The sequence below is a fragment of the Callospermophilus lateralis genome, chromosome 3 (genome assembly GCF_048772815.1).
Source record: "Callospermophilus lateralis isolate mCalLat2 chromosome 3, mCalLat2.hap1, whole genome shotgun sequence".
NCBI lineage: Eukaryota > Metazoa > Chordata > Mammalia > Rodentia > Sciuridae > Callospermophilus > Callospermophilus lateralis.
Window position 1 is genome coordinate 198,389,340 of NC_135307.1, and position 22,252 is coordinate 198,411,591.

General features: G+C 44.5%; 1 protein-coding gene across 5 annotated transcripts; it reads left to right on the plus strand.

Annotated features, from left to right (window-relative positions):
* The first annotated feature begins 1,809 nt into the window (after positions 1-1,809).
* Pcmtd2 (protein-L-isoaspartate (D-aspartate) O-methyltransferase domain containing 2) lies at positions 1,810-21,834 on the plus strand. Of its 5 annotated transcripts, none has more exons than XM_076852193.2 (7): positions 1,810-1,913; positions 5,398-5,573; positions 6,154-6,484; positions 10,651-10,753; positions 11,390-11,561; positions 16,819-16,942; positions 19,219-21,834. In XM_076852193.2, exons 3-7 carry the CDS (start codon positions 6,178-6,180, stop codon positions 19,593-19,595), a joined length of 1,083 nt encoding a protein of 360 aa, XP_076708308.2. In that variant the 5' UTR covers positions 1,810-1,913; positions 5,398-5,573; positions 6,154-6,177; the 3' UTR covers positions 19,596-21,834. The 5 variants fall into 5 exon arrangements, with proteins under 5 accessions (XP_076708308.2, XP_076708311.2, XP_076708307.2 ...); XM_076852196.2 differs by having other exon boundaries at positions 5,398-5,569; XM_076852192.2 differs by lacking the exon at positions 5,398-5,573.
* Positions 21,835-22,252: the final 418 nt, after the last annotated feature.

Consider the following 22,252-nt stretch of genomic DNA (forward strand, 5'->3'; position numbering starts at 1 on the left):
AAACTTTATCCATGTGTTTTCAAGGTTCCAAAGTTCATTCTTTTTATCACTGGTTAATACTCTAGTTTATGGATATACCACAGTTGTTTATCATTGACCCTTTGAAGACTGTATTAACTACTTCCAAGTTATGAAGCTGTCATAGATATATCTACGTGTGGGTTGTTGTGTATGCATAACAGTCATTTTATTTGTGGGCACAAATACTGGACCTTATGGTAAGACTGCCACATTGTCTATTTAAGTGGCTTTATTGAAAATATGGCATTACCTCCAGCAATGGAAACTGCTGTTGCTCCTTAGCATTTGGTGGTGTCAGTGTATCAGATTTCGGCCATTGTAATAGATGTGTGTTGGTACCTCGTTGTTTTATAAATTTGCAATTCCCTAACTTATGATATTGAGCATCCATCTATATACTCTTTTGAAGCATCTGTTTAGAGCTTTTGCAAATTTTAAAATTATATTGTTTTCTTATTGTTTTTAATTTAGAGTTCTTTAAAAGTCATTTATCAAATAAGTGATGAATATTTTCTTTCAGTACACTGTGGCTTTTATTCTCTTAACAGTTTCTTCCACAAAGCAGAATTTTTAATGAAATCCAACTTGCCAATTTTTTTCTCATGGACTCACACATCTAGAGTCATCACTGGGCCCGAGATCACTTAGATTCTCTCCTATATGATCTTCTAGAAATTTCATGTGGAAAGTGACATCTGTATCTAGATTGTCCCCCTGGCCCTTTTTGGTTTGTTAATGTTTAGCTGTTCCAGCATCTTTTATTGAAAATATCGCCCTTTCTCCAGTGAATTTTTTTGTTCCCTTATCAAAGAAGTACTGACAACATTTGTGTGGGTCTATTTCAGGGCTTTCTATTCTGTGCTACTCATCTAGGCATTTCTTCCCCCCTCCCCCCAATAGTACACTGTCTTAATTATTGTAACTTTCTAATAAGTCTTGAAATCAGGTAGCAGCAGTTGTCCAATTTTGTTCTTTTCCATCATTAATGTGTTAACGGGGTCTTTTGTCTTCCCACATAAATATTTTTTCTCTGTTAAACTGTTTCATCATTTCCCCCAATTCATATCACAATTCATCGCAGACTGAATGACTCTCTTACACGTCTTGACTCAGGAATCTAGGCTCCTTCACCACATGATGCTACATCTTCAATCTACAGTCTCCAAGGGTTTGGCGCGAAGGAGAGGTCATGGAACAGGCCTGGTTTCTCACTTGAACTGGAAGAACAAAATCGAAAGCAATCTGGACAGGTGGCTCTGACGAGGCTCAGGCAGCGTGTTCCTCCGCCGAGGCCCACACAAAAGCTGGTTCAGGTGTGGAGGCGGCCACCCCGGTGGCCAAGTGCGGCCCCAGCACAGCTCAGCTCTGCCCTGCTGCAGCGACTAGTCCTTCCCGTTCTGCACCACACGTGGCGCACCCCGACGCCCCGTTTCCTCATTTCTGCCTCTGTCCCCGCGAGTCACTTGCACAGGGGCGATGTCCTGGAGCCAACCTCGGTCCCCTCTCGGCCCCACCGCCCCTGCCGCCGGGCTCCGGCTCTACAGCTTCTCCCTCGTGCCCCGGGACAGAGGCCCCTTCTCCCGCCGACACCCCTCCCAGTGTCGTCTGCCCTCGTGGTCACTAGGCCGAGAGGGCAAAGACCCAAGGTGAGGCTCAGCCAGCTACACTGCAAAACAAACCCCTCCACGGATGCGTAGCCACTTTAAGCGCTCTCGCCGTCGCCCCTTTAACCCACGGCGCAGGCGCAGTGTGGCCACGGCGCGCGCAGGCGCAGAGGCGGCGGCGGATGTTTACGGCGGCCGAGGTCGGAGCGGCGTCCGGGCCGCGGACGCCAGGGACGCGCCCGAGCAGCTGCCGTCGCGGCCCAGACCCGCGGGCCGCCGAGCGCGGAGGTAGAGCCTCCGCCGCCGCCGCCGCCGCCGCCGCCCCGGTCCCGCCTCCTGCAGCCCCGCTGCTCTCCTCGATTTCCTGAGCGCCAGCCGTCTTCCTGGTCTCCCCGCGCCCTCCCCTTCTCCGGGGAACGTTTGCGCCCTGACCGCTCCCGGGAGTCTCCCCCCGCCAGCGCCTCCTCTCCCCGACGCTCCCTCCCCAGCATCCCTCCCCAGGATCCTATGACTTCCCTCCCCAGCATCTTCCCTCCCAGCGCCCCCTCCCCATGATCTTCCCTCCCCAGGATCCCGTGATCTTCCCTCCGCATGATCTTCCCTCCCAGCGCCCCCTCCCCATGATCTTCCCTCCCCAGCATCCCCTCCCCATGGTCCCGTGATCTTCCCTCCCCAGCATCTTCCCTCCCAGCGCCCCCTCCCCATGATCTTCCCTCCCCAGCATCCCCTCCCCATGGTCCCGTGATCTTCCCTCCCCAGCATCTTCCCTCCCAGCGCCCCCTCCCCATGATCTTCCCTCCCAGCGCCCCCTCCCCATGATCTTCCCTCCCCAGCATCCCCTCCCCATGGTCCCGTGATCTTCCCTCCCCAGCATCTTCCCTCCCAGCGCCCCCTACCCATGATCTTCCCTCCCAGCGCCCCCTCCCCATGATTTTCCCTCCCCAGCATCCCCTCCCCATGGTCCCGTGATCTTCCCTCCCCAGCATCTTCCCTCCCAGCGCCCCCTCCCCATGATCTTCCCTCCCAGCGCCCCCTCCCCATGATCTTCCCTCCCAGCGCCCCCTCCCCATGATCTTCCCTCCCCAGCATCCCCTCCCCATGGTCCCGTGATCTTCCCTCCCCAGCATCTTCCCTCCCAGCGCCCCCTCCCCATGATCTTCCCTCCCCAGCATCCCCTCCCCATGGTCCCGTGATCTTCCCTCCCCAGCATCTTCCCTCCCAGCGCCCCCTCCCCATGATCTTCCCTCCCAGCGCTCCCTCCCCATGATCATTCCTCCCCAGGATCCCATGATCTTCCCTCCCCAGCATTCCCTCCCCATGATCCCGTGATCTTCCCTCCCCAGCATCTTGCCTCTCAGCGCCCCCTCCCCAGCATCTTGTCTCCCCAGCATCTTGCCTCCTCAGCATCTTGCCTCCTCAGCAGCCCTCCCCAGGATCCCATAATCTTCCCTCCTTAGTGTCCCTCCCCATGATCGTCCTTCCCCAGCATCTTTCCTCCCAGGGTCTTCCTTTCTCCAGCATCTTCTCCTCAGTGCCTCCTCCCCAGCGCCCCCTCCCCAGAGGTTCTCCCCAGCATCTTTCCTCCCCATGATGTTCCCTCCCCAGCCTCTTCCCTGCCCCACATTAGTCCTGTGGGTCCTGTCCTCCCCTACCTGTGCTAATTGGGATCAGCTTACTCGAGGCCCACAACCTGTCCTTGCATAAGTAGTTCTGAAGCGAGTGGGTAGTAGGTACAGTTTGAAACAAATTTTGCCTTGAATCTTTTCAGAAAATAGAATTGGCCCGAGCAGTAGGAAAAGGTCTTAAGTAGTGACAAGGAGAACTTGTCTGGGCTGGGTTCCTTTGTTCTTCTCTTCAAATTTGTCAGCTGAATATCAGCCCCTTGCCACTCTTATGCCTACAGAGGTTGTCTTTGTTCTTGTCAGCAAGAAATGGCTAAAGCAAATGCACTTGGTAGCCTGTCATTCAAGAGTGAGGGATGCTGGATGCCTATGAAGGCTCAGGAATTGTGGCTGCCTATCCCTTTAAGGTGGTGGGGTTTTCCCTGGCCCCACTGGTTCCTCAACTGGGATGTGGCTGGGAGAGTGTTTTGAGAAGCCAGTTTCTCTCTCTCTCTCTCTCTCTCTCTCTCTCTCTCTCTCTCTCTCAGAAACCAGTGTCTCTCTCCCTCCCCCTTTCTTCTTACAATTCTAGTTTTTAGAAAGCTTTCCTGTGTGTTTAGTAGTAACTGTTTCCAACATGGACCACTGGTTAGGCTTTTCTCCATGAATAGGAACTTTTAAGGATTCTGGTTCTCAAGAGGAGAAGCCTGTTTTCCATCATTCTGCCCTCGGGATGTGTGCTTTTGAGTCCCTATCCCCAGCTCATCCTCTTCATAGTTCCTTTAAGAAATGACCTCCAGATTGGACCATGGGACCTCCTTGTGAAGATTGCCAAGACCAATGTAATTAGGAATGCCCACTTCCATAACCACAGCTGTACTCGTGTTGATATAGCCACATCACAGACCTTCCCTTGTGGCTGTAGCTCAGTGCATCTTCTTCTTGCTGGTCACTACTGGGCAGGAACTGTATAAAGGATTTCAGCAAACAGTAAAGTACAATAAGGGCAGCATCCTAAAAGTGCTTTTCCATTAGTTTGAGAAATTGGATTTAACTGGTGCAGTGGTAGGATTTGGTTTGGTGAGGACATCTTCAAGTATGTTGTGGGTATTTTTGGTGTGTTACGTGATGACTGATTACATCCATTAGCAGTGATCTATTCTTAGGAAGGAGTGTTGGATTATAGGATAAAGCCAGTAAGAGTACCACACCCACTGTACCTGTGGGTAGGGTTGCCCTGATGGTCAGAGGGTTAGCAAGACATTTCAGGTAAAGAGTGTTGCTACTCTGTCAATTGCATTGGTGTAAAAAACACAGGGCTAAGGCCACATGGTCCTGGTTTTGACTGCATCCCCTGGCTGTATGATTGTGAGCCAGGTAACTGCTCTTCTCCAACTCATTTATGTGAGGTCACATCTGGCAGGTGGTACCACTAGAAAGGTAGTAGCTGTTTTTCTAAATAGCTGCCCTTTGATATGGAATAAACTTTCAAAGTGAGAAAAGTTCAAAATAAATGGTACTTAGTGAAAATGATGCATGCCTAATGTACAGTTTGTGCTATCTCATAAAAAGAAAAGTGCAGTGTTGAGATACAGTGACAGAGCATTACATACAGGCTTTGGGGTAAAGAGGTGGCTTTCCTGACCCGACACATAGTAGGGTATATGGCTTTCTAAATAGGTCATTAAGATTCTAAATGCAGGACTCCACTGTTAATCAGTAAACAGAATTGTCACTGATTGTGACAATTGACTATGCCAGGCTAGATAGGGGTGTTGCTTCAGAATGAAGCCGCTCATCCAGGATTAAACCCAAATGTTAGCACATAATCCCCGTTTAAGTTGTCTAGCGTGGCTGTCATGGAACTGTGGCTCTGAAACAGCTTCAAATGGGGCTGATGTGTAGTATTTGAATTGTGGTTTGAAGTCTCATGTTCAGCCCTCAGCTATTGATCATGGAGATAGGTAAATAGAAGAGACACATTTTGTTCACCTGCTCTAAGAGGCTGGAGATTCACACAGGTGGTGTTTGTATTCATTCTGGCTAACTGCTCACAGTTGTCTGCCCAGTGTTTCCTTGCTGTCCTCATTCTGTAGTTGGAGACCCACAGGACTGAGAGGGAGCACTGCAGAGTGATTGAGTTAGTCTTTCTGGGTTGGTCTTTTCCCCAGAAGTTGCACCTGAGTCACCATCTTGTGTGAAGTAAAGCTGAGGCTTTGGAAAAGGTTCCTGGGGCCAGGATGAACTGTTTCAGGAGGAGTGGGAGCCCTCCAGGTGAAAGAGCATTTCCCTGTGCCGTAGACGAGGACTCAGTGATGCAGAAGTTGGGCTGAAAGGTGACAGGCAGGTGCTGCACATTTTCCTCCCTGAAAGTAATTTGGGAGAAAGTAAGAAATGCACTTTTGGGAGAGTTGGAGAACTGCATGGTGCATTCAGAAGTGGGCATGGGGAGTTCTGGTAGCTGCTGATCCTGCTCCCTAGCTTCAGCTTTGAAGTTCATTATGTGCTTGTTACAATAGGTGTTTGCCACAATGTGTTCTCTTTGGGAAGAAAGTTTTGTTGATATTTTGTCCAAAAATTGAACATCAAAATACCCAAATGAACACATTGGATGTGCTTGACTTAAGTGGGTCTTTTTGTGTGTAGAGGTGTAGAATTACCAGAAAAAATTTAAGACACCACTTAAATTTGAATTTCAGATAAACATCAAAAATTTTTTTTAAAGTATTATTGGCTTGACTTTCTAATTGAACTGGGCTTTTCTTCTAAATCTGGTATCTTTCATCTAAATCTGGAGGGTTGGGTAGTTAGACAAAACATTTCATCTGTATTATTTCCAGAGTTGAGAATTTGAATTTGGTATATTTAGATCTTTTATTATTTTGATCTTATTCTTAATGTAAATAATTCTTTGATTTTGGTTCTAGTCTTGCCTGAGTGTAATTCTGAACATGGGCGGTGCGGTGAGTGCTGGGGAGGACAACGATGAGCTGATTGATAATCTGAAGGAAGCCCAGTATATCCGGACGGAACTGGTAGAGCAGGCTTTCCGAGCTATCGATCGTGCAGATTATTATCTTGAAGAGTTTAAAGAAAATGCCTACAAGGACTTGGCATGGAAGCATGGAAACATTCACCTCTCCGCCCCATGTATCTACTCGGAGGTGATGGAGGCCCTGGATCTGCAGCCTGGGCTCTCGTTTCTGAACCTGGGCAGTGGCACTGGCTACCTCAGCTCCATGGTGGGCCTTATTCTAGGTGAGTGTAGAAGGAGAGTGTGCAGCTCCCTGGATCATTGCCTGAGGTTGCTCTCTTTGGGCATAAAGTACAGTCTGCTAACTGCATGTCCTGTGAGAGACTTGGCCTCCCCGAAGTTGCCAGAAGTGTCGTCACGGTATGGTGGGTGGCCAGATGACATGATCCATGAGTCCCAAGTTCTTAGGGCCTCTCTCCTGTCTCTTCTCACTTTCAGCCTGCAGTCTGTCATGGCCGATGCACCACCAGGAGAGGAGGGTAGATCTTGAACTTGTGATTTCTTGACTTAACCACTGTGTTCCCTTTACTTCTTTCCACTGAGAGTCGTTATGGTCCTTGGTAGTTTAAGTTTTTCTAAGTAGTTTCTATTTGTTTTATGTTTGATACTGAAAGAGTAATACCTGTAAGTTTATACACTTTTAAATAAACTTTAGGAATGGAAGCAGTTTCATAGGTTATCTTACTTGAAGCCATTTAGCTCATTTTCCTGAATAATTTGTGGCAATCATGTGGGAATAAGGCCATTTCTAATATTTATAGCAGGGGGATCAGATATCCAAGGGTTTACTGAATTTTTGCCCTGTGTAAAATGCTACACTGGGGGAAAGACATGTGCTCTTACTCTGAGTGAGGTGGGATGTGTTTGCCAGGGAAATGGAAGGAGTGGCTCTGTGCTATGAGAGATGCTCTGAGGAGGAATTAGGCTGGGTTGCTACAGCAAGCTGAGTGGGAGACCCTGGATGAGGCCGGTGTGGTGTGGCTATAGTTGGTGTTTTTTGATATTGGATCTGACGACATTTGCTGTTGGACTGTTTGTGGCTATGAAAGAAACATCAGGAACATCCATAGTGTGCTGGGTGTGGGCACACTCCTGTAGTCGCAGCTACTTGAGAAGCCAAGGAAGTGGAGTCCCTTGAGCCCAGGAGTTTGAGGCCAGCCTGGGCAATGCAGCCAGATTGTGTTTCAAAACAAAACAAGGATGTTCACAGTGGCCTAAGTATTTGGAGTATGAAATTCTGAATATTAAGAATGGCTTACAAGTCGAGGAGAACTCATCACCGTGTATGTCAGAGTCCCTGCTTTTTGTAATTGTTGTCACTCTGGAGAACCCTAAGTCACAATTGATTTTTTGTGGATATGGAATAAAAAGTTTGGATTCTTTTTTAAGTTTGTGAACTTTGGAATTTGGTGAAATTTGAGACTGGTCACTTGGCTCTAGGTTATAGATTGTTGTCTTCAACTTTTAAAGTGTGTACGTTTTTGTTTTTAACTTAATCTTCTTACTCAATTTGTTTTGGTTGAGACTGTTGTGGTTGTCATGCTTTGAGAGCACAATGCCCAGATGCTTTATCATTTTTAAACTTGCCAGTTAGAGTCTCCCTCCTCATATCAGAACAATTGGAGGAACCTTGGCTAAATTGGTGTTTTTTGGGAAGTAGACTTTAAAACTGGTTAGATTAGAAATGCTATTGACAGGAGAAAGATGCTTGGAAAGCCTGACTCTAGCAAGCCTGGGCTAGCCTGCTGCTCTGGATGCCCTAGAGGTAAAGAAGAGAGTGCCTGCAGCTTGATGCTGTAACCTAGACACCCTAGATACTGTTGCTTCTCCTTTCTGGGTCCCCTGGGTACTGGGAATTTCACTTGAGGTCTGCAGGAAAGCGTGTGTCTTCTGCTGTGGTGGGTGTGGGCAAAGCAGCTCTGGGGTGTACTCTCAGTTCAGAATCTTGGCTATTTGCATCCAGATGCCCCAGTGTATTTGGCCTTTTTGCCACCTCACACACCTTACTCCAGAGATCAGACCTTGTTGGCCTTCCAGCACCTGTGCACACTAGGTCTGGGTCTCCTTTGGTGCAGTGGCCCTCCTGACCCCACTGCCTTCCCCTGGTTCATTCTATCTCACCTGCCTCCCTGTGCTGTTCTGCAAGCTCCTCTCCCCTTAGCCACAGTTCTCCTTTACTACTTTCTTACCAGTGAGGGGTGGATGGTGGTTCATGAGATAACATGCCTGAAGGAGGGGCTTGTATGTGGGAGCTGCTCTGCTTGGAGGGGTCTTGCAGTCTGACCACAGCATGTGTGGTACCATGTCCTGAGGCACTGCCCTGCTCACCATATCATGCTTCTCTGCTAGTGGAGGAACTGTTACTGCTGTTTGGTGGGTGAGCTGCTTGAGAATAGGGACCATGTCCTGTATCTACTACTAAATAGAAGTAACTACTTAGCATCTTCTAATTTTTTTTTTCTTTTTGGAGATGTGGTATTGCTAGGTTGCTCAGGTTGGTTTGGAACTTGTGGGCTTAAGGGATCCTGCCTCTGCTTCTCAAGTGCTGGGAAATCAGGTCTAGTGAATGTTTGACACTGAAGTTGGGGGATTAATGAGAAAAGGATGGGGGCGTCAAGTGCACACAAGCTAGACTAATACGGATTCAAGTCAGTGATTGGCAAGGGTCTTAAAATTTGAAACACTTTAAGGTTTGATGTTGTAACTAGCAAACATAGTACTTCTCAGGAAGAGTGTCTTGATGAGGGAATGTTTAGCAGCAGCTAAAGATGTGTGAGAGATACTAAGAGAAAAGAGTAGAGGCTTGGCCTGGGGAGAGGGCTGTCCAGATGTATCCAGGAGCCAAAGTTCAGATATCAGGTGCATGGACATTTGCTCATTCATCAGTATTTCTGTTAAGCTGTGGGTTTGAGTACCACTTAAGAATGCCACATACACTGTGAGTGCAGTGTGTATGTCTAGTAATAAAATCCTACATGCCCCATGGGTTTGCTCATGTTGCGTTTTAGTGACGGGTAAGGTGAAGCGTGGAGTTTGGTGGACTTCTATATCCATGTCCACCTCCAGGTAAGCACCACCAGAACAGTGTGCAGAGAAGGTGCTCATGCCCTGCCCTCGTGCTCTGTCTTCCTTGGCATTGTTGAATTGAGCCTGGGTTGAACTTGGTGTACAGAGGTGTAAGCTGCTTGTAAAGTGTTCTCTGCTTGCCCCAAACTAATCTAGAAGCATGTTTACAGGAGGGAGTGCTTTTCCTCATCATGTGGGCTTGTGAATAGTCTCACAGTTTTACTTTAAATTATGGATACGTAGCCAGAATTGGTGGCACACTCCTGCAATTCTGACAATCTCCTGAGACAGGAGGATTACAATTCAAGGTGAGCCTGGGCATCTTAGACACACTCTTGTCTCAAAAATAAAATAAAGAGGGCTGAGGATGTGGCTCAGTGCTTGCCTAGCATGCACAGGCCCTGTGTTCTCTCTCCAGTACATCCAGAAAGCAAGCATACAAACAAACAGAAAAACTTATGGATACATTTCCTGTGATACAAAAAATGTCTCATTGTGGGGCTGGGGTTGTGGCTCAGCAGGAGAGTGCTTGCCTAGTATGTGCGAGGCCCTAGGTTCGATCCTCAGCACCTCATATAAATAAATAAATAAAATAAAGGTATTGTATCCAAGTGCAACTAAAAAATAAATTTAAAAAATGTCTCATTGTGCCTTTTAATGATAGTTTTATTCTAACAATAATTAAAGCCTGTTTTGTGAGAATTATTAAAATGCCTATGTCTGAGTGTTTTTGGGGACCTCTTAGTGGGAAACAGCATTGCCCTAAATACTGCCTCTGGACAAGCACAGCTGAGGCCTCTATCTGTCCCATTTGCATGTTTACTTTTCCTCTGTAATTTAGTAGGAAGACCCTGAGCTCTTGGCTCCCCCACCCCATTTTCAAATGATTCTTGTTTGAGAGCAAAGAGACCCGAGCATCTGTGTTGTGAATGGGGCTGCTGTATACATCAAAAAAGTGGCTTGAGGGGTTTAGGCCTGCCATTGTGCTAAGACAGCAAAACCTTTTGGGTTTTTGCTGGATGTGGTAACCACACCGGTCCTCCTAGCAACTTGGAAAGCTGAGGCAGGAGGATTGCAAGTTCCAGGCTAGCTTAGGTAATTTAGCAAGACCCTGTCTCAAAATAAAAAATAAAAAGGGCTGTGGTGTGGCTCAGTGGTAGAGCATTCGTGGGTTTAATCTCCTCTAAAAACAAAAAACAAAAAACCTTGTGAGTTTATATATAATACATGCTAAGTTAGATGTGTTGCAATTAATGAAGTAGAAAAAACAAGCAAGTGTTCTTTCTCTAGTGCTAAAAACTTTTTTTATTCTGAAACCTTTTAGGTCCTTTTGGTGTGAACCATGGGGTGGAGCTACATTCAGATGTTATAGAGTATGCAAAGCAGAAACTGGACTTCTTCATCAGAACAAGTGATAGCTTCGACAAGTACGTCAGACACTAGAGGGTGTGAAATAGAATTTAAACTTTGGTCAGATAGAAGTTGGCTTGAGTGTGCACATGCCTGCAAGCATGCCTGAGCTGTGTTGGCATGATCCCAGGTCATCGTGTGCCTCTTCTGATTGTTTTTATGTTCCGTAAGGACTCTAGGTTTTCTGATTCCTGTGTGAAGACAGTTTTTCACTAATACGAGAAGAAAACAAAAATTTTTGTCTTGCTAAATTTCCGTGTTTCCTATATAAACAACTTTTTATCACAAAATTGTTTGTAAAATACAGTTGTTCCTTTTGTCTTTAAACAATTTAAATAACTACTTTTTGCCACTTTAGGATAAGGCATAGAAGTTCTTATTTTAGGAATTAGACTTTTTAGGGAAACAATGTGCTTTTTCCTTCTCTCCCTCATCAAGCCGTCCAGCTGACCTTGACTATAGGCCACTTTAAACTTGGGGCATGCTCATGGTGTTTACTTGCACTGTGTGGGTTTCGGAATCATGGCTTCAGCTCCCGGCTCTCAGTTCTCTGGGTTTTACAGTGAACCATAACCTGTGATCAGTATGAATTTTTGTATGGTCTTATGGCAGTATGGTACAGTCACTTAAAGAAAACACATTTTTCTTTCCAGGTTTGACTTCTGCGAGCCCTCCTTTGTTACTGGCAATTGCCTGGAGATTTCCCCAGATTGTTCTCAGTATGATCGGGTGTACTGTGGGGCTGGTGTGCAGAAAGAACATGAAGAGTACATGAAGAGTCTTCTCAAGGTTGGAGGGATTCTGGTCATGCCCCTGGAGGAGAAGGTCAGGCTCCCTCAGCTGACGTTGTGTGCCCTGTCTGCCAAGGTCTCCTCTGCATTTTTTGTAGATATACCCTAGTGACAGCTTCCACCATCTCGTGAGCTAGGAGACAGGCAGTCACAGGCATGGTGTTGGGCCAGCTCTGACTTAGATGTGTGGCCCTCCCTGTTCCTCTTTTCCTTCTCTCTCTCCTCCTTCTCACTCCTTTTCTCCCCTCCTCTTTCTTTCCCTCTTCTCCTCCTTCCTTCCTCACCCTAGTTATTCTAATTGTTTTTTTTTTTTTTTTTTAAAGAAAGAGTGAGAGAGAGTGAGAGATTGGGAGAGAGAGAGAGAATTTTAATATTCATTTTTTAGTATTTGGCGGACACAACATCCCTGTTTGTATGCGGTGCTGAGGATCGAACCCGGGCCGCACGCATGCCAGGCGAGCGCGCCACCGCCTGAGCCACATCCCCAGCCCCAGTTATTCTAATTGTTATTACAATTGTTCTAATACCAGAATTGTAATTTATAAAATTATCAGAATTATTTCATTTTGTTAGTCTGCTTGTTAAGTACCTTGGTGGTGAGTACTTTATAAGAACCTCTGCTTCCTGGGAGTCTTGTTCCAAGGTTCTGGTTTGGCCATGCATGTTTGTATGTGTTTAGGTACTGTGTTTCATTGGGAAAAGAGATTATAATAAATGGGCATGTCAGGTGTGAATTGGTCCTCAGGAGAAATTTCTGTCAGTTACAAAGAACCAGGAAAAAATAGAAATGTTATAAATTAGGAGGTTGTGCACTTTTGTGCAATTTTTAAATATTAGCATTTATTTTGTTCCAGAAGTAATACCCATTTTAGAAAATCCAGAGAATATGAACTAAGAAGAACTGCTCATATTAATCTAATGACTATTAGCATATGATTCTTGTAACACTTTTATTTTACTTATTTATTTTTTTGGTACTGGGGATTGACCCGGGGATGGGGGGGGGATTTGCCACTGAGCTACATTCCCAGCCCTGTTTAATTTTTGAGACTGAGTCTCAGATCTCATTAGGTTGCTGAGGGTCTGGCTCAGTTGTTGAGTTTGGCCTTGGACTTGTGATCCTTCTTTCTCAGCCTTCCAGGTTACTGGGATCACAGGCCTGTGCCATTGCACCTGACTTAATTTTTTTAATCTGTGCTGCTCCTTTTTCAAAAAGATTATTGAACATACTGTTTATAACTGACATTGTTTTACCTATCAGAGTCCAGGAATGTGATTTTAAGTCATTCACTATTCTCCATCATTTTGGTGCCTACACCTAAATGCTTGTTGAACTGTTTATTACTGGCTACTATTTTCAAGCATTAGATGGTGTGTACTATCTCACTATTACTCTTTATTATAAAGACATTAGTGAATGCCCCTAAGTTTAAAAATTGTAAATATTTTAGTATGTAACTACAAAAGATAAAAGCTCTGTTTTTTAAAACATTGTTATAAGACCATTTGTAACAGTAATAGCCAGTAGCCATTGTAACGTGTTAATATCTTCAAATATCCAGTTCATTTTCAGATTTTCCTTATTGACTGAGAAATTTCTTCCCTGTAGCTTGTTTGAAACGGGATCGTGTTTAAGGCTGGTGAGATGCCTTTGGTTGGTACCACTCTGAAGTGCTTTTAGGTCTAGAGGTTCTCGCATCTTTCACTTTCATTTTTTCTTTGCAGCTTATTTGTTCAAGGACTCGCTTTGATGCCGTCCTGTAGACTTTCCTGCAATCTAGGTTTTGCTGTCCTCTGTCCTCTTTTTTTCTGTGTTGCTGGTTGGATCTAGAGACTTGATTAGGGTGCTGTTTGATATATTTTGGGGAGGAGAGCACAGGAACATCTGCCAGGTATTGAAATATGCAGTCATTGTTTGGTACCCATCCTCTGTTCAGGATGCCCACATCTACAGATGCTTAGGCCTCTCATATAAAATCACGTATCGGGCTGGGGTTGTGGCTCAGCTGTAGAGCACTCACCTAGCACGTGCAAGGCCCTGGGTTCGATCCTCAGCACCACATAAAAATGAATAACTAAAACAAGCTATTCTGTCTATCTACAACTAAAAAATCAATATTAAAAAAATCATGTATCATGTCATTGGCATATAGCTGATGTGCATCCTCTGGTCCCTTACAACACTGATACAATGTAAATGCTTTGTAAATAGTTGTATACTGTATTGTTTAGGGAATAAATAATAAGAAAAAATATGTACATGTTTGGTAACATTGTTTCCCTGAGTGTTTTTGATATGTGGTTGGTTGAATTTGAGGATCCAGAAGCCTTGGATACAGAGAGTCAGCCTGATTTTTGTGTGTAGGCACATCAGACCTGTTGTCTATTTTTTCTGATGCTTGTGGCCATGATTTAGAACCTGATGGATTATTTCATTAGAAACTGTAGAATAATACCCTTTTGATTTTATCATTTCTTCTTTATTTAGTAGCTATTATACTTCTATGAAGAGAAAACCTCTCATTACTAATTAGATTTCCCTAAGGTAACTTTATAGAAGAGAGAGAGGATAAATTTTGATTCTTAACTTTTATTTATTAATTTCTCAATAATTTGATCCTCTAACATCTGCCAAAGGTAGTGATCACTGAGGTTTTGCTTGCATTTTACCATCTTTATGAATTCCTAGATTGAACAGGCCTCATGTTTTAGTACTGGTGGATTCTCGCCTGTTTCGGACCAGATACACCCTCTACCTCTGTGATGGCTATACTGCTTTCTGGTGAGAAAAGGCATTCCAGGCTCAGTCTGTATGGTTTTGACCTGAGGGTTGATATGTTGGTGGGAGTTGGTGTTGAGAGGCCACATCTGGGGCCCAGCGTGCTCATTGACACTGGGTTTGTGTGTGCAGGGATTTGTGGAGCCAGACAGTTTTGCTTGGTGTGGAGATAGAGTGCACTGTGGGTTCGTACTGGCAACTTCCAAGCAGATTTCAGAACCAGGGACTTTCTGAAGAGCCAGTCTTGGCTACAGTGCCACCCTTCTTTCTGCTGCTTGTCTACCTGCAGTGACAGTGCCACCCAAACTAGTTCAGACCTGTTCAGATCTTACTGCTACCCACCCCTCCGCCCCCCGTTCCAGGGCTCAAGCCCAGGGCCTCCACAAGCCAGGCAAGTGGTCCACACTGAGCCACAGCCCAGCTGAGATTTTACTTCTGACCCACAGCTTACTCCTTTCCTTTCAGTTTTTAAGGGTTGCCATTCTAGGTGTGTACTTCCTGAAGTGGTTACGAGGCTCCAAGTCTAAACAGGGACTTTTTTTCCTGGGCTTGTCCCTCGTACCCTTGCCTGTGGTGACCACTGTGTGGTGTGCTTTTAGTATAAATCTCTTTGCTTAAAAAAGTACGCAGGCAAACTTCTTCCTAACCCTCCTTCAGTGCTTCCACTGTCTGCCCACCCGGCCTTGTGTGAAAAGGGTTGGTAGTTTTATTTATTTTTTGTAGATATTGTATCTATTATTTCTAAGTATTTGGTGTTCACAGTACCTAGAAATTCTTTGCCGCTTCCTGTTGTCTATTCTAAAACCTTTTGTTGGTGTAGAATGAACATGGCCTAGTGATGGCACTTTGGCTCACTCATCCTCTGCTGTCACTGACAGTGTTCCCAGGAGGGCCTGTGTGTACACCTCTTTGTGATGTCACTGTCCTTGTATCTTCTCCAGGTACGATCTCACAGATATTTTTAGTATGTAACTACAAAAGATAAAAGCTCTGTTCTCCTCACAAGGAGAAGTGCTTGCTCAAGGCTGTGTGCTGTAGGCTTTGCTGCTTCAGACAGTGTGGTCAGTGCAGTGGGAGTGCCGTGTGCTGGCCAGCTGCTGCCTGCGTGGCTGCCGCTGCCTCTGAGGGCTTGGGCACCTGTCTCCTCTGCTCATTCCACTCAGTGTTGTTGTAAACATTTCTCTGCTTACACAGGTGATGTTATCACTCTGCTTTGTGTGACAAAAATACACTAAATTTTTCACTGGAATCATTTTATCTCCAGATGATTTTGAGGATTGTGGACATAGTTATAATATGTATAATATTTCTTCTGTTCATCTAGAATATGAAATGGGGGTTTATAGTTTTATTTAAGGTCTCACACATCATTTATTATATTTAAATATTTTATGTTCATTATAGCTAGAAATTCTTTTTAAAAATATCAAAGGGGCTGTGATTGTGGCCCAGTGGTAGAGCACTTGCCTAGCATGTGTGAGGCACTGGGTTTGATCCTCAGCACCACATAAAAATAAACAGAACAAAGGTGTTGTGTCCATTTACAACTAAAAAAAAAGTTAAAAAACTTTTGCTAGTACATGATTAACTTGTTGATATTTATAGTACATGGGCCAGGCATGGTGGCACATACCTGTAATTCCAGCCACTCAGGAGGCTGAGATGGGAGGATTGCTAGTTCAAAGCCAGCCTTAGCAACTTAGTGAGACCCTGTCTCTAAGTAAAATACAAAATAGGGCTGGGAATGTTGGCTCAGTGGTTAAGTACTCCTGAGTTCAATTCCTAGTACAAAACACACACACACACACACACACACACACACACACAGTATATGGCTACTTAACCTTTTATAGGATTTGCCAGCTTAGATATTTTCAAAAGACTAACATCTAATTTTAGCATGATCAAAAATAGTACCATGACCTGTTTAGGCTGTTTGGAAACCAGCCTAGGTGGCAGCTTTGCTGTCTGATTAGGTTTTCTGGCCCTTATCCTCTGTTTCAGAAGAAATGTCTTGACAGTCAACACGACAGTGTATCACCACAAATTCCTGTGCACTGTGAGGGGCCTCAGGACATTTCTCCAGAAATTCCTGCACCCTAGTTGTGGCCAGGATTCAGGATTGGGTGTGGCTGGGCTGGGGTGGGGTTGTGCATTTTCAGTTACTTTTCCTAAAGTTAGCCCCTCTTCAACCTAGAAGAGCCCAAGAAAATGTCTTATGAGAATCCCCACTGTTCTGATCTCTGGTTATTTTCTTCCATTGTCCTTTCTCTAGTTTCTCTGTCATAGATACTTTCTGTAAACAGAGGTGTGTCTGAGGCCTTGGGTAAATTCCATCTTAAGAATTTTTCTAGGAATACTCGTGAGCTGTACTCATGCAATATCATGTTAAGGTCCATGTTGTCAGGCAGTTTTATTTCAGTGTATCTGTTTTATTTATTAGAATAATTGCACTCACAAGCTATCTAGTAGACAAATTTTTTGGATATTCTCATTTTTGTCTTTGGGATAGTTGACCAAGATAACGCGTATAGGCCCTTCTGCTTGGGAAACCAAAAAGATTCTGGCTGTTTCCTTCGCTCCTCTGGTCCAGCCCTGCCACTCGGAGTCAGGAAAGTCGAGACTTGTCCAGCTACGTGAGTAAATGCACCGTATTTGACGTACAGATCTTTTAATCTCATTAGAAATTCAAAAGCAAACAAGATTTATAAGAAAATTGGATGTTCACTCCCCACTGAAACCTTAAGATTGTGCAGGGGATTTTAGGCATTTAATAATTATAACCTGTTTGTAACCCATCTTAGGTTATTTTAGGCTTCTTTTAAATCTGTTAAGGGCTGCTACTGGTCATGCCATTGATAGCAGTGGATTCTCAGAAAGGGAGCTAGCTGGTCCTGCCTTTGGACACTGAAACCGCTTGACTCATTTACTGGGAGAGAGTGATCGCACTTGAACCTGCTGCCACCTGGGCAGACCAAGGGCGGACAGTGTCCATGCTCCTCTGCCATTGTGGGTGGGGCTTGCTGTGAGCCTTTGCATTTCCCTTCTTCTGGGTGCAGAGTGGAGAGGAGCTGGCGCCAGAGTAGCATTTCTCCTAGGATTTTATGATTTAAACAGTTCACACAGAAATGAGAGTTCCAGCTGATTTGATTTAAAAAAGAGAGAAAGAAAATATCACACATAGTTCCAATACCCAAAGACAGTATACTTTAGCAAATTCCTTCCAGAAATATTTTTCAGATTGAGAGGAATCATTGTCAAATAATTATACTTTTCTAGTCATATGACATAGATTGGTCCTTAAAATCTGATAACAAGCAATAGTGGAAGCAGCAATAGAAGGGGCTTAGAGGGACCAAGGAAGGTTGGATAGAAGGTGGTGGTTGTGCTTGGTCTTGAGGTAAAAAGGAATTCCCTAAAGAGAGGAGGAGGGGAGGAAAGGTCTTTGCTGAAGCAGGGCAAAGTTAAAAGTGCATATTCCCAATGTGGTCAAACTTGGGCATTTGGGAGAAGCTGGACTGGTGTGTAGGTAGATCTGAGTTCACCAGGAGGCTGTGGAGGGCCACCAGACATTTAGGTGCAGCATGTTGCCTGCAGGGGGAGTCTGTCAGATGCATGTTCTAGAGATCTGAGCAGCGTGGAAACTTCTCAGCAATGCTGCTGTTGGTAAGGGAGGTTGCTAGAGCAGAGTTTAGGAAGGCAAGGGCTCTTTTGGAGTGTTTATGAGACTTTTTATTGGTCTTATTGAAAGTGTTTCTGTGGGAGGCTGAATCAGCCCTGGATAATGGTCCTGATGGTAAGTTGGCTGTCTGAGATGCTTGTTCTGAGGGAGGCCTTCAAAAGCCAGTGCTGGTGGTGCATAGTCACCTAATGCTGCTTAGGGTTCCCAAAGTAAGAAAGATACTCTGAGCTTCTGTCTTCCTGGGCCAGAGTTTCCTAGATAAGTGAAGCCAATGGAGACAGTGGGGTAGGAAACTGGCAAAGATAAAGCCAGTGTACCTGAGGGTGTGTAGCTTAGACATGCCCCACTCGGGTCACCTCTCAGCTGGGAGGATAACCAGGCAGGCTACAGACCAGAACCAGTCAGGATGCTGTGGGGTCTGCAGTGAGAAAGGTTCAGGGGTGCAGACCTTTCTGAGGAAGGACATGGGAGCCTGAGGTGTCCCTTTTGTGTTGAGGCTGTTGTTTGGGCCTGGACTAGAACCTGGGGAGCTGGTCTCTTACGTAAAGCCTCAGAATGGATGTGAAACCAGGGACACAGGCATGCCAGGAAAGGAGGATGGTGGACATTGGAGCCTTAGGGAACAATACTGGGGGTGGCAGGAGGAGGGATTGTGACCTAGAGATAGCTGTCCCTGTGGTGTCTCAGGAGCTGGCTGGCCATGAGAAGAGCCCTGTGTGCTGCTGTGCATGTTCACTGTGTGCCAGTGTCACTCTGCCCCAAGTGCCAGATGATCTTTTTCCTTGTTGTGCTCTGGGGATTTTGTTTTTCTCCACTTTAATAAAAAATTTGCTCTTATCTACTTTAACAAGAAACGGAAAAAATACTCAGTTTATAAGTTGCTAGAACAGTGTTAAAATAGATGGATGAGTGTTAGCTCTGCTGTGTAACCCTGCATGGGTTAATACATGAATGAACACAGTAAATGGTGACAGCTTGTCAGTTAATTCTGCCAATGACCCGAGCCGGGCAATATTGCTTTCTCTCCTTTTCATTGTTAAAAATTAGTGTATCTGAACTTGCTTTGGGAAAACCCCAGAATGCAGATTAGAGCACTTATCAACACTTGCTTAAAAGGCGCTCCCATTCTGCAGTGCTTGTGAATCGCCAGTGAGTTCAGGTGCCATGAGGTTCGCACCTTCAGGCTTTGTGGTGTTGGCTCAGACCCTCTTGCCCTCTTGCTGTTTGCAGCACCATTGGCTGTCCGCAGCCTCCAGGACTTGGCCCGCATTGCCATCAGGGGCACCATCAAGAAGGCCATTCATCAGGAAGCAGCAAGCAGAAGTGGAAGTGGACTGAAGAACACGCCTCGGTGTAAACGAAGGAGGGTCCGCCGCCGTAGAATGGAAACAATTGTCTTTTTGGACAAAGAGGTCTTTGCTAGTCGTATTTCCAACCCCTCCGATGACAACAGCTGTGAAGACTTGGAAGAAGAGCGGAGGGAAGAAGAGAAAACTCTGCCAGAGACCAAGCCAGATCCTCCAGTGAACTTCCTACGCCAGAAGGTCCTGAGCCTCCCTCTGCCAGACCCCCTGAAATACTACCTGCTTTATTACAGAGAAAAATAAACTTCTATTTGAAGGGAGAAAGCGAGGAAGAGCTGATTGGAGTCTGATTGTACCGTCTGAGGTGTCTCCTGGGAGCAGATGCCGTGGGAAGGGGACTGCTGTACTCATCCGTGTCGTAGTTTTCTTTTTCTTTGTGTCTCTAAAGTTCTGATTCAGTGCTGTGATTTCTTTAAACATGATCTGACAGGTTGTATGCTGCATAGAAGAGTGTTTTCCTCAAGTCAGGAGGCTTGGTTTAGCTCTGCTAAAACACTGAAGTGCAGCAGAGACGATGTTCTGCCGACTGCCCCCCCCATCCCCTGCAGGTGCAGCACACATCAGAGTGCACCTGAAGCAGAATTGCCTGTGGGAGGTGAAGCTCAACTTTGTAAATATATGAAATCTTCTCTCAGTGTGATGTACCACTGCCCAGGTTTGAATTTTATGGTATTGGCCTCTTGATTACTGGCACTGAGTTCTGCTGAACTTGGTTTTCTAGAGGGGAGACATTATTGAAACACCCTCCCTTATTTAATCAACTTAATTAAATCTTATGTGAGTTGTCAACTGTAATTTTTGAAAGGAAAAATTGTGTGTGGGGGAGCAGGAATAAAAACATCAAACTGCCAGCTGTCTTTTTGGAATTTCAAAGAACTTCCAAGAGTGTTTTTCTGACCCCTTTTGCTACCTAAATTGTAAAGAACCACTGTCATGTGATTTCCTGAAGCATATCCTGAAAACAAAACAAGCTCTTTATTTACATGTGTAAGTAATACATCAAATTGCTTCTGCCCTGCCCATCGGGATGATGGTTTATCTCACGTCTTTAAAGACCATGATGGATTCCATGGTGTTGGCTTGCCCAGTCCTCAGCAGGTAGAAAGTAGACTAGGGAGCGTTGCAGACAGCTTGTGCTGCTCGACTTCAGTTTGCTGTCTCTCTGTGATCACATTAGAGTATTGATTCATAGATTTATCTTTTATAATTCTAGAGAAAAAGAGATTTGTTAGTTTTGTAAGTTTTCTTAACAGATGTATGTATTTTGGTAGCTCCATTGCATTAGAACAGTTCAGATCAGTGATTTGTGAGATCCACCTTCTCTAGGCCTTGTTTTGAGAGCTTTCTATCAAGTTGTGGGTCTAGCAGTCAGATGGCAAAATGATTTGAAGTTACTGATTCCATTGCTGATTCTAAAACATTGGCTGTTGTTAAAGAATTTTTTTTTTACCCAAAGAATAGACTAGTGTAAACTGTTAATAATGAGTGCATGTGCTGACGTAGGGTCAAGTGTCCCGGTGTTGGTTCATCTTCCCCGGCATGAGCTGACTCACAGGGAGGCCTTTGCTGTCTCTCTAGGTATCGTAGCTTGACTGGTTATTTTGGATCTTTTCTGCTTTTTGATTTTTAACACAATATAGTCTGCATGTGTAGCTGGGAAAACATATTGCCCTAGATTGGTAAATATACACTCGTTAAGGAAAGTCAGTTTATAGTTTTTACCTGCCTTTTAACTCAGAACCAGGCTTCATTGTTTCAGAGAGAAATGCATGATTTGTTTACTTGCTGGTACCTTGTAGTTTGCAGATCCTGTTGACACTATTCTCATTGATGTGTAGGCTTCTCTGTACATGGAAATCTGTGGACATGATATTAAAGAATGATACCTGTGAAATGTTACCTTAGGTGGCTTGGCTGATTTTCCCCCCTGTTATTGTATATGGAGTGCATTTTTTAAAAACCACGTTTGCCTTTATGCTAGATTATAAAAATCACTATAATACATAAGAGATGTTTCCCCTATATGTTAAAATTTTTGTAGCATTTTGTGTTTATATTTCGTTGGTTTGTGATTTTTAAACCAGAATTCAGTTAAAAATATAGTTGTGATATATGTGAGAAATAGGTTGGTGTAAAGGAAAATTGTAAGTAAGTTTTCTTGTGATTAAGCACCTCACACCAGAATTCACCATAACACACACTTTGTTTCCAGAGGTGTCGTCCTATAGTTGTCAGCAAGGCCGTACCATCGTGTCCTGATGGCTCTTTACTCTTAGGGTCTGTGTTTTCACACAACTTATCTGAAAAATGGCAAAAGCCATAGATCTGTGCACAACAAGTATGTGATATGAGAGTCAGCATGTACATAAAAATCCTTTCTCCAGCCTGGAAATCCAAGAAATTTGAAACAGTGATTTTAATGAGCTGACATACATGAATAAACACAGTGAATAATAAAGGTAGTTATGATGTTTTACTCTCAGCATTGCTTCTGTGTCCTGTGTGGGATTTAAATTCTCGACTGCATTCTTTGAAAAAAAAAAAATCTCAAAAAATACTCCTTTCCCCTTCATTAGTGTATGTTTCTTCTCACCAGGTACTTGGATTGCTTGGTTCTGCAGCATTTATAGTGGATGTAGGGAAGGCCAACCACTGTTCCTAGTTAATACATGAATAGGCAACTCGAAACATACTTTGAAGAATGTCTATTAGATGTTTTGACACAATTTCCCCTTATTCTGAGGATGTTAAAGGATAGCATGTGTCTTAAAGTACAGGAAAGTTTTTATTGTTTACTTCAACTAGTGCATTCCATATAAAATTTTATATTTGTATGTAAATATTTAAGAATGTGCTATGTGGAAGTTGTATACCATGAAGATGAAATCTTATTTCAGAGA